At 37.9% G+C, this 12,541-nt stretch overlaps 1 protein-coding gene across 5 annotated transcripts in view; it reads left to right on the top strand.

Moving 5' to 3' along the window:
* The window catches only part of LOC105923464 (muscleblind-like protein 2a), a 31,475-nt gene that overhangs the window by 3,977 nt on the left and 14,957 nt on the right, over window positions 1–12,541 (top strand). For all 5 annotated transcript variants that reach the window (XM_036139249.1, XM_036139253.1, XM_036139252.1 and 2 more), the window contains exons 2-5: window positions 5,347–5,914; window positions 10,558–10,722; window positions 10,835–11,041; window positions 11,153–11,407. In XM_036139249.1, the coding sequence (XP_035995142.1) occupies window positions 5,741–5,914; window positions 10,558–10,722; window positions 10,835–11,041; window positions 11,153–11,407 (801 nt within the window). In that variant the 5' untranslated portion in view covers window positions 5,347–5,740. The remainder of the gene's footprint in view (window positions 1–5,346; window positions 5,915–10,557; window positions 10,723–10,834; window positions 11,042–11,152; window positions 11,408–12,541) is intronic.

Consider the following 12,541-nt stretch of genomic DNA (forward strand, 5'->3'; position numbering starts at 1 on the left):
GAAGAGTTGAGTGTTTGCATATAAACTTTAGTGTACAGGGAAAAGTACATAATGGGTATTGCTGGAGTTGAATGGCACAGAGACCAGAAGCTGTACCCTAAGTATAGATCGGAGCTCGGAAATGTTTCACATATTGGTATTGATTAATTGATTCTCATGACTCAACCCAGCTACACACGCTAGCAGATCAACAGTCGGGGCACTGTGCATGTTGTGCAACAAGCTAACGTTTGCTGAGGAAGTGTGGCTCAAATAAATCTGCTGTGCTTTATATGAAATATGTCGCTTTGCTGTTACATTAAAAGATAGTATTAGAAGTGAGAATATTTGTAATATCTAATAAAACTAAATATATTGTCCAAAGGAAGATGTTCAGACTGGAAATTCATGCTGGGAGCAAGATCAGAGGAATAAAATCTTACTGATAGTTGATTTTCTTTATAAACATTTTGAGGCAATCTACAACACGTTGTCAAAGGCAATTATCTGTGCTCTGTGGGTGCATGAATTATGTTACTGGGTGTTTTTTGGGAAAAGTTTCACAGCTAAATATTGGTGTAATTCTCTATGGTTTCAATGTATTTACACAAATCAAAACAGATTTACTACAGTATCTAAAATAATTGAATGGTATTTAATGGTAACCTCAAAGTGATTTATACTTCAGAAGATTTCAATTTGAAACCGTTCATTCAGCTGGGAAGTTTGTTTGTCATAGGAAATTAGAAAGGTATCTGTCTAAAAATAACCGTGTAGTATCATGGAATATCGTTTTTTTTTTAATAAATCTGTTTTTATTCTGCACTCGACAAAGTAAAACTAGAGGTGTAGCAAGCAGATAATAACACTCGGGCTCTCTGTCCATGCTGGCAGCCTGCAGTCGGCTGTAGCTCTCAGTAGTAGTTTTAAAACAGCCTTGCATTATTTACACTAACGGGTAGCCCTCCTTTAGCTTCTCCACCATTACTAAAAGAAATTGTCTTTCTTGTAAACAAGAGAAAAGCAATCTTGGATCCCTCCAGAACCTACTTTGAAATCTCCTGGAAAGTACTTTAGAAAGTAGGAACTGAGTGATGCAAGTCCGCTTTAAACCAACCAGAGTTCATTTTTCGCCTAGGACTGGACATTTTGTGCTGACGTGAATAAACTCAAGGAGAACCCTGGTCCAGATCACACAAACGGACCTTTTTGAGGTCCACTTCCTAAATGTCTCTGGTGTGGTTCGCTTCTAGTGCGAATACAAAATGGTCTTGATCCGAACCAACTACAGAAAACATACGTCTATCTGGACTTAAAGGAATATTAAGTAATAAAGACACCTAGTGGTGAAAATTGGAACAACACATACACGATGCCTTTCATGGAGATCCGTATTGGCTGTGATACTCCAATGAATTTTTTACTTCCACAGGATAGGTATATGATGTTGTATTTTGCTCTATTTCTGGTCCGTGTCTCTTACTGGCTGCAGGCTGCAGTTTTTTTACCAAGATAAAATGCCAAATGCTACGTTCTGTTTTGGGAACCCTGTGAATTCTCATATGACCAAGAAGTAAACACGAGCTACACTCTGAACCGAAGTAGTTCCGGACCGTACGTCTAGGTTTGAAAGGAGGAAAACTTGACTAAGACATTGTTGATGGAGAGGGCCGACTGTTTAGGGAATGTTACTACCATCCCAGGTAACAAATGAGAATGATTTAGGTTGATTTTACAGTAAATATCATACTTATTGCTCCTTTAAGCCACCGCAACGGTAAACATTGTACCTGTTGCTTAGAAATGCTGCTGTCAGCACGCTGGGTGACTCCTTCTGGTTTAGCTCGCAGAAGTACCAAAATGAGAAATAAATTGTCTCGAAACCTGCATTGAGTGAGCTGCTCTTGACACTTACAATGATTTTAGCATTTGCAATTATGGCAAAAATATGCAAAGCAGAGGTGCTGCATGGCGGATTTCCATAATAGTTTTCCTCCATTTCTGGGTCTGTACTACATCCTGCGCATTTCTGTCCAATGGGAGTCCACTTTTGGTCTGGACCAAACAAACGGACTAAGTGGACTTTCCTAGTATAAATACACCCTTACAAAACCTCGGAAGACATTGATGTTGGAAATTGGATTCTCAGATTCTTTTCTCATGAAAATATGTCTTTACCTGTTAGTATAGACAGAAGTGTGTCAGATGATGACTCCATCTTTTAATCATAATTTGACCATGATTGTTAAATTGTTCAGCGAAGAATCGTGAATTAAATGTGACTGTGATTAAATCATAGTTTGTTTTTTTTTTTTTGAAAAAGCATAGTTTAATGTCACTAGCCGCAACAGGATCTAATCAAGATTAAGAAATTACCTAATTTAAACCTGCCTTTAACTTACAACATAAAGTTGTAAAAAGATCCTAGAAATAAATAAATCATGGCCCAGTCTAAATAAAATCAAGAATTATCTGTTTTTCTTAGAATAAATTTGAATTGCCCCAGAGGAAACAATGTGGATAGTTTCAGACTCTGCTATAGGGTGTTCCAATGTGATGGTGCAGACAGAGCAAGAATTTTTATTTTTTTTCCCCCAGAGTTCTGATCGTCCGGAGAGCATTGTCTGCAACTAGACTGTCAAAGGGAAATCTCCAAAGATAGCTTAATAGATAAAATGTACCAATGTATGAGTCTTCAGATTGGTAGTGATGGCCAGCTGACCTAAGATTATAAAGCACAGCGATGAGTGAAATTATGAACCGTAATCCTCCTTGATAAACATAGGCAAAGATTTGGCAAACGCATTCATATAAACAACATTACAGTAAATAACAGAGACGGGAAGTTCATTAACACAAGATGCTTCCTTGCACTTAAAAAGTTCTGTTTCTGGAGAAAAACCCTAGTTTAGTCCTAAAGTTCTTTATGACATATTCAATATGTGACTTAAATTAAAACCTTATTATCAATTTATATACCAAAGTACTTGCAAGTCTCTACAAACTCTATTGAAGTACCTGCCATTGTTTTTTTGAGAGGGAGTTTGTGAAACTTTATTTTAGTTAGCTAACAGGATGCCCTTTGTATTATCCGCATTTAGGACGAGTCTCAGACAAAGCAAGTCAGATTGAATAAAGTCTAAAGCAGACTGCAGACACCCAAACACAGTTGTAAAAGTTTTTGCATAGCAGTAAATCGCAGTGTCGTCAGGATAAACATGTTTCCAAGATTCTGTAGCATTTACACCTACGCACTTTACATAAACTGAAAACAGAGCTGGACTTTAGATACAACCCTGTGGTACACCATTTGTGATGTTTACAAAATTCAGCAATAAGAATTGCCTAAGAAAGTCTTAACAGTTTGGTAACATTTATTTTGTGTTATTTAAATATTTTGTAGTATTAATACAAGAAATAATCCTGATTTGCTTTCTGCATTGCAGCAGTACACTGGTTTGGTAATAGATGGAAATTTGGCCTGTCAACTTTAGAATCTGAATTCCCCATGTGCAAGAGGCTTGCTAATTCAGTGGTGAACCAGGAAATAACTCGACATTTAACTCAGCTGAAAAAATTTAGCATATTTTTCAATAGAATGACTAAAACTATCAAAAAAGTAGTTACAGGTTAAATCTCATCAAACAGAGAAATGTGCTTCTAATTTTAATGCAATAAATCAAGAAGGAAGGCCCGTTCACTAAGGTGCTTCATAGTGCTTTGAAGCACTATGATAAAAATATGCTTAACAGGGATTTTAGTGTCTCTAACTGCAATGATCATTTAAATCATTCACAACAACCGCCGTTGTTCAGTATTTTTGCGGCATGTATGTGATGAAAAGGTCAAAAAGAGATGATTTGTCTGGATGTTTGGAGTTAATGCGAATTGTCAATAATTTGAGAAAAATATAAAGCAAATATCAAGCAAAACAGTGTTCTTAAAATCTTCTGTCTGATATTAACCAGTCCCAATGAAAATCAATTACCAGGATGATTTCTTGGACATTTAAGTCAAAGACAAATTAGACTGATAATACCAAACTTTCCACAATGGCAGAAGTCTGGAACAAGCAACAACCTTCAAAACAGTAATACGGGATCTAGCAAATCAAGATAACACCTTTTCTTCGCGGTCTGAACAATAGATATTAAACCTATTAATAGATGTGTTTTTTTTAAATCCTGCACATATTTTTAGAAAGCCAAGTCTCAGATACAGCAACAATATCCTCATCAGCCCAGATCTCCATTTGTGGGAGCAAGCTATGGGCTTTTATACTATGTAATACGCTGCCCAAAGAAAATTAAAGAAACACTTTGAAAACACACTAGATCTCAATTGTAAAACAAAACATGCTGGATATTCATACTACTAGGGAATGGAAAATGTGTCGGGAACAAAAGGACGCCCCATCATTTGATGAAAATGAAAATTATAAACCAACATAGAGCTTAAGTCACAGATAAAATGAAATTACAAAACTGCTGCAGCAGGCTTGTCCAGTTTGCTGAAATGTCATTGAAGCAACTCAAAATCATGGTATGCAGTTTCTATGGTCTTCACGTGCCTGACAAGATCAGGCCCTGCTCCTTATGAGATTATAGACGATGTCCTGGGGTATCTCCTCCCAGATCCTGACCAGGGTATCACTGAGCTCCTGTAAAGTCTGAGGTGCATCCTGATGGACCTAATCATGATGTCCCACAGATGTTCTGTTGGACTTAGGTCAGGGGAGTGTGGAGGCCAGTCAATGGTATCAATTCCTTCATCCTGCAGAGGCTGCCTGCATGTTCTTGCCACATCAGGCCGGGCATTATCATGCATCTAGAGGAACCCAGGACCCATTGCACCAGTGAAGGGTATAACAATGGGTCTAAGGATTCCACCCTGATACCTAATGGCAGCCAAGGTGTCAGTGTTTATACTGTACTAATCTGTGAGACCCTCCATGGATATGCCTCCCCCCAGACCATCACTCGGCCACCACTAGACCAATCATGATGAACCCTGTTGCAGACGGCATAACGTTGACCGCAGCTTCTTCAGACCCTTTCATGTCCATCACAAGAGCTCAGCGTGAACCTTTTCCACATCTGTAAAAGGAACAAGGCGCCGGTGCCAAACTTGCCGATTCAGGTGTTCTCTGTAAAATGCCAGTCGAGAACCCACCAACAAAACCCACCAACATCGACTCCTTCTCAGTAAAACAGCATTGTAAAGGGTTTGACTTTGTGTTGAGATAGAAACAACCAAATCATAACATTTGATATATGTAAAAAAAAAAAAAAAAAAACTTTCGAGATGACCTAAAAGAATCTGTTCTCTGTGCTAAATTGAACAGTTTTCATTTTTTTTTTCTTACAGGTCAGCAATAGAAGTGCCTTTGAGAAGACAACCCCAGCCTGAAGTTGGTTCACAGTCATAGCTGGCCTATGCTCTGTTTTTAAACCCAAACCCAGGAACCAACACATGATACCTCGACTGCAAACCTTCTGGGGCCACTTTGCACACATTCAGCACCAAGAATATTGCAGAAACTTTTACCAGAAGAAGAAGAAACGGACATAAAAGGATGACCTAATAATGTCTCTCTGAAATAACTTGTGGACCTAGCTTCTTTAAAAAAAAAAAAAAAAAAAAAGGACAAACACTGAATTCAAACCTACATGGTGTATTAATCTCCAGCATTCAGTACGTCTGGTTTTAAACCGTGAGCTTGACATTTAACGTTTAACTCTGTGGTGAAAACCTCTGAGACATGGCGCTAAACATGTCTTCAGTAAGAGACACCAAATGGCTGACGCTGGAGGTCTGTCGCCAGTTTCAGCGGGGAAACTGTTCACGCAGTGATGAGGAATGCAAATTTGCACATCCACCCAAGAGCTGCCAGGTCGAAAATGGGAGAGTCATTGCCTGCTTTGACTCACTGAAGGTAAGATATAGGTTTCCTTCTTTTATTACGTTGTCTAAGAAAAAAAAAACTTTATAATGAAGCAAATTCACTGAATAAAGTTTTAGAATTGTTTACAGTATTAAAATTAATGGAATAAGTCAACAGCCATGTTATAAGAGAGTTATGGAAAACATTCACTTAAATGTCTGTTTGCATAATATTGCATTGCCACTGTTAGCTAATTAATGCATTATGTGAATTAAATTATGTCATAATAAGTGGTTTGGTGCCAAAACCTTTGTTTTGAATCAAAGTGATCAAATTTATTCATGATTTTATTAAACTGTTTTAATATTTATATCAACAGTTGTTTCAATTGTATATACTGGGCTAAGTACTAGATATAAAACATTTTATACATGTTTGCTACTAGTTTATGATAAAATGTATGTTTACTGCATCAAATTTAAACCTGTTTAATCCTTGCTTTACCTTGCTTTTGTGGGCGGTTTTTAGTAGAATGGGACCAAATAGCCTGATCTATAACTTTAAATACATTGTAACCTACAGGTTTTCCATAGCAGCATTTAAATATGTTCTCCATGTTTATTGGCACCACTGATAAAGTTGTATACAAAGTCTTCATATTAATTTTTTTACTGCAGCAAATTTACAAAAACGAAACATGTTTGAATACGTTGTAGAGTACAGTCTTAATTAAGAAATTGTTTTCCCAATTAGTGCCACCCTAACAAATGTATCTAAGGGGTGTTGTATGTTAGTGGCATCGATCAGACGCACCCAAAAAAAATAGGGGTCAGCGGCTCTCTAAGGCGGGGGAACCTTTTTGAACGCGTGTTGATGCATCTGATTAAAAACTATCCAAAGCTGGAGTCCAATAATGTGTCGTGTCTCAGCTCACTAGAGCATGACATGTCTAATTTGTGTTAAAGACACCAAATGACTTCTTAGTTCCCCTTAGGGCTTTGGTTTATTAGTAATCTGTGACTTCCTGTTTCCACTGGGTATGAATTTCAGGTCAGTTTTTTTTTTTTTAAAAGGGAAAGACAATAGAGCATGCCACTGAACTAAGGCAGATGTGTTTTTTACATCCACTAAAGACAGTTTGGCTAAAAGAAAGTAGCTGCTGCTCACTTGAACTCGCCCATGTCGTACAGCCAGAGCGACAATTACAAAGATTAAAAGAAACAATGCTGGGGAAGGATCCACGTTTATCTTGCCAAGATACACAGTGAATGGGATGGCAAAGAGGGCTAAAATAAAAATATCCAAAGTTTACTGTTAGAGAACTGCAGGAAAATTAGATTGTACTGATCTGATAAAATATTTATTTTAAGGTATTTAAGCTTCTATATTAGGGGTGCTAATAGATATGGAAAGGGCTGCTTCTTCCTTAGGTTTACTTTAATTCACTGTGCTGATCAAATGACTTTTTATAAGATAAATAATTATGACCTTCCCCCATAACGCGGCCCATTTTCAGTGTGTATTTTCTGCAACAAACCTTTCTCAAAGTCCCTCGCCTAATTACGCTGCCCACACGTCCAGACATTAACCAGAAGTCAAAGCCAAACTCCAGTCTCAAAGCCATTATCTCAAATATCATGTAAAAGGCCAAACAATCGAACAGTTTTCTGTAAGTTACACAAAATACCTGATGCATGTTGTTATATTTAGTTAGATAAAAAATAAAAATCTAGCAGCCAATTGGATTAGAGCCAGTTTATCCTCCCGCTTGCTCTGTACGGAGCCGGCTCTTCCCTAATCCACTCTAACACGTTCAGTTGCACATCCCCATACAGCTTTGCTCCCGGGATTATTTCCATGTTGAGTCCTTGCCTGATCTCTTCTTTTTACTTTTATTTACTGCTCCTGTGTACCCCTGGGGTCTGGAGGCTAAAAGCATTAACACAAAGTATAATTCCTTCATCTCTTTATCTAAAGTGGGGGTCCGGATCTGTAAATGCACTGAGTTTTCCTTGTTATTGACATTTTTTTAAGAAAGAAAATAAAGAGTTTTTAGATATCAGCAATATTTTTGGTGAAGGAGAGCCCATTAAATCGCTGGGGTGAACGAATAAAGGGAATGCTTTAAAATTTATTTGTAGTCATTTGTTGGGCTGATCATGCTGCTCTATTAATAACATATAAACTTACAGAAAGCCAAAGCAAAATTATTAATTTTTAAAAAAAAGGTCCAATTTTGTTTTGGAAATAGCTCTTTAACATCTATTTCATGCAAAATATAACTAATTTAGTTGGAAATTCCTGAGTCTTATTGCTTAGCAGTTAAAGTTTAACCGCTTTACTTTTGTTCTTTTTACCAAAACATTGTCTGCACCTATATTTGCACATGCGATGTTTACCCAAAACAACAGCCATCCAAGACCATCAGGGCAGCAAAGGTGCCGTACAAAAGCTGGAATTATGATTTTCTTCCCAGCGTTCAATGTGTGAACCCTCCTTTAAACCTGGCCTACAGATCTTTATATTATTATTGACTCCTATAGCTTTACTATAGGCGAACTGCACAGCTTTTATTTGCACTGACCATGGAAATGAGTGGTTTATTGTCAAGCGAAGATGTTTGCATTCACTAAATCCAAACCTTGAAATACAGTATGGAGGAAAGATGAATAATATTAAATTGCAATTAATTTTCCTAATAAACGTTGTTTTAAACCCAGAAATATCCCCCCCCCCCCCTCATTTTTAAACGTCTTCTTCATGCTATGACCATTTATGTTAAATTCCTTGTTTTAGAAAAGAAGATCAAAGCAATTATTAATGAAGCTGCACAAATTCTTCCTAACAGAACTGGCTTGGTGTTAAAGAGGAATGTGCACGGGCTTTGATTTTTGACCCATTGCTGCTATCCCATGACTTTCACTAAAGTGAGTCAGATTTGCTTATGCACAAACTTGTCCTGTTTCTTTAGACGGTTTGACATTTTAGCCTATGGAGAGGTACATGTATGCATTTTCAAAGTCAGCTGCTCAAAACTATCCTAGAAACGTAAACGGAAGTAAAAATGCTAATTTAACAATCAATATTTTTATTAAAAAAAAGTACACACAGACTCATTTGGCTGTGGTCAGCTAAAGATGCTCTGGTTTCATCATGTTACTAGAAAAGAAGACCATTCTTGTTTACCTGATGGTGCATTAATCCATCACCTTGCAAAAGTATTCAGCTATAACTAATATTTAAAACAGGTAATATTTAAAAAGTGTGTGCACTTCATGCTTGCTCAGTATGAGGGATTGCTGCAAAGCCATGGACAATGCAGACGACTGTTCCTGTGGCTCTACGCTCTTTCAGGAGGAGTGAATGCTGCTTGTCAGGACTTGATGCCATTTACTGGGTTTCCTTAGATGGGAAACTTTTTGACCAATCTGTATAATCTGATTGAGTTTGACTTTGGAAAGTGCCTTGAGATGACATGTTTCATGAATTGGCAATATCTAAATAAAATTGAATTGAATTTATATTCAGTCCCCTTTACTCAGATGCCTCTAAATATAAGCTAGTGCAACCACCCTGCTTCAGAGGTAATCTGATCTGTAAATGGAGGCCACATGTGTTTAATTTAGCTGTTCTATGAAGGCTTCAGAGGTATTCTAGGCAACATTACTAAATAAATCTAATCACGTTGACCAAGGAAGACTCCCTGGAGAACGTTTTTGAGCAGTTTAAGTTTTTTAAACAGTGTTAGGTTACTATTGTTTTATTTAAATCATGTTTTAATGTTTACGCTCCCTTTTTGAAGCAGTTTAAAATTTTAAAACTTTTGAAGTAATACTGTATCTGTTAACCAGATTTAATCATTGTGGTGGATCTACAGTGAAACCCCAGAGTTTTTCAAGGGGACTTCCACAGTCTGAAAAGGTGCGGAGTGTGTTTTCTTGGTGAGAACAGGAAACAAAAGGATAATGGAGTGTAGAAAAAAAACATTTATATTTCCAGACTTCATTCACATCCATCCATCCATCAAACTAGCATAGGCTAGAAGTCTGAGTTTGCTAAATAATTTGGATATAAATAATGTATATAAACCCTGTCTGTGGCTTTACTCTTGTTGTTTGTGGTAATATTGTCGGCAGAATGCCCTCCTAATATGGTGCAATGTTAGACTTGCAGGTGTAAAGGTCAGAGCTCAGGAAAGATCAGGCAGGTTAAATAAATATTTACAGAGGGAGGTGCATGATGATTTAGCCGGAGTATTTTTTTGTTTATTTGGAAAAAAAAGAAAGAAAAAAAGTAAAGTAATAAATACTGATGCAACATGTAGGAGAACCCAGAGGAAGGCTGAAATATGACAGTTTGAGGAATCCATTAAATCATCTGGAGGATCAGAAGTACTTTTAAAACTTAGCACTGACATAATAGATGATTTAATTCTGTAAGTAAAATGTTTAAAATGTCCTTTTTAAATGGCTCCAGTTTATGCTGCTCACAATTTTATTAAGCTTATTGCTATAGTGCTGACATGTTTTCGTGTTCAGGTAAAAAAAAAAAAAAAAAAAAAATGCATGTCTATAAAAACTATTAAGGTAAAACTGTTCTTTTTATTATTCTATATTAAATGCACGGTTTATTTCTTCAAAGACCATCATAATAAGATGATTTGACGACTTCCATTTTTTTTTCTCCAATTGCAGGGCAGATGCTCAAGAGAAAACTGCAAGTATCTCCATCCTCCTTCTCACCTGAAGACCCAGCTAGAGATAAATGGACGCAACAACCTTATCCAGCAGAAGACGGCGGCGGCAGTGCTTGCCCAGCAGATGCAGATGATGATCCCTGGACCGAGTATGCAGCCTGTGGTGAGATCCTTAGAATGACTCTACAACAATATATTTATTTCTTTTTCTTTTTTCATGTCTAAAATGTAACACAGGTCCTCTCCCCTCATTGCCGACATCTTCTGCTCCATAGGGACTTGGCACTAATACCGGCCTGGGTTATGGGTCATACATCACCCCTCTGAACCATGGAATGAGTCTCATCCCCTCAGACCTCCTCTCCAGCACCCAAGTTCTCGTTCCTGGCAACTCAGCTGTCACGGTCCAGTGTTCCTCCTCCTCTTCCTCCTCGTCTTCTTCTTCTCCATCACAGAAGCTGCAGCGTGCAGACAAATTAGAGGTACTAAAGACCCGGGAGGTGTGATTGAATTGAAAAACGCGTTAATACGTCTCGGGGGCTCCTAATGGGCGACAGCTAAACCCCTCCGACTGTGCTAACAACTGCTTTCAGGTGTGCCGGGAGTTTCAGCGGGGCAGCTGCTCGAGAGGGGAGACAGATTGCCGCTTTGCTCATCCCATTGACAGCCCGATGATTGACACCACCGATAACACAGTCACTGTTTGCATGGATTACATCAAGAGCCGCTGCTCCAGGGAGAAGTGCAAGTATTTTCACCCGCCTGCACACTTGCAGGCCAAAATCAAATCCAGTCAACAGCAAGTCAGTCAGACGGGGGCGGCAGCCCAGGCCACAGCAGCAGCCATGGTAAGACGGAGCCTTATCCTTCTTGTGACTCTAAAGTACCGAAGTTCATCAGTCACGGCCACACTGTGAGCGCACAGGCTGCGTCTGAGCCAGTGTGACCCCCGTAGATCATGCCTAGGAAACCTGAACTAAAATCCTCATTGCCATTGATTTGTAGGGCTTCCGGTGTACACTGCTCATAAAACGTGCCCATTAGATACTGCGTCATTGTAAACATCCTTCAAAACGCCATCAAACAGCCCCAGCGGTATCATTTACACGGCATGCATAGCAGCATTCTGCTAACTGCGAAACGTGTTTGATTACAAAACAGGACAAAGAGGAATCGGCCAAATGTGTTCAAATTAAAAGACGGCCTATATTATCATATACTACAACAAATCTTTGCAAGCTGCTGCTTAAAAACCTACTGGCCATTAAAGAGATAATGGTGAGATTTTACACACAAAAATACTCCTTGTTATGTTCATATGGGGCCAGTTAGGTTAAACGGCGGTGATGTGGAAGTTTTTGCTTTTTGGAGATGTTTGTTGAATGTGCATCACAGCCAAAAGGGATCACAATTTAAAAGATTAGGAACAAATAACTTTGCAGACTTATTACATGACTAAAACTACTATGTATAAATGTAAAAACTATTCTAGCTACTTGAATCATAAACTAGCTACAGGTTCCATTTCTCACGTCACTCAGAGCTTCTTAATCGGTTCTGGGTAACTAAATGCATATTTAATTGGCAAAATGGGTGAAAATCTCAGCAGCTGTATATGCAGTGCCTTGCAAAAGTAACAATACCCCTGAAATGTTTTCACATTTTTACCAGTCAACTAAAACTTCAGTAAATCCTATTATTGAATGTAATAAACTAATCCAAAGTAGTCCATAACTATGAAGTGGGAGGAAAAGGATGTTTTCAACTTTTTGTAAAAATAAAAATCAGTAGAGTGCATTTGCAGTTTTTGTTTTTCATTGCAAAATGGAGCCATTTTAACACATTAAACTCTGTTTATCTTTTTTTTATAATTTCATCTTTTGCTGATGAATTATGAAATTTAGCAGTATTTCTTTTCTTAACCAGTCAAGGGGGAAGGCCCTAAACCCTCGACTGAATTAATTAATGTTTCTGTCACGCAA

The sequence above is a fragment of the Fundulus heteroclitus genome, chromosome 7 (assembly GCF_011125445.2).
Source record: "Fundulus heteroclitus isolate FHET01 chromosome 7, MU-UCD_Fhet_4.1, whole genome shotgun sequence".
NCBI lineage: Eukaryota > Metazoa > Chordata > Actinopteri > Cyprinodontiformes > Fundulidae > Fundulus > Fundulus heteroclitus.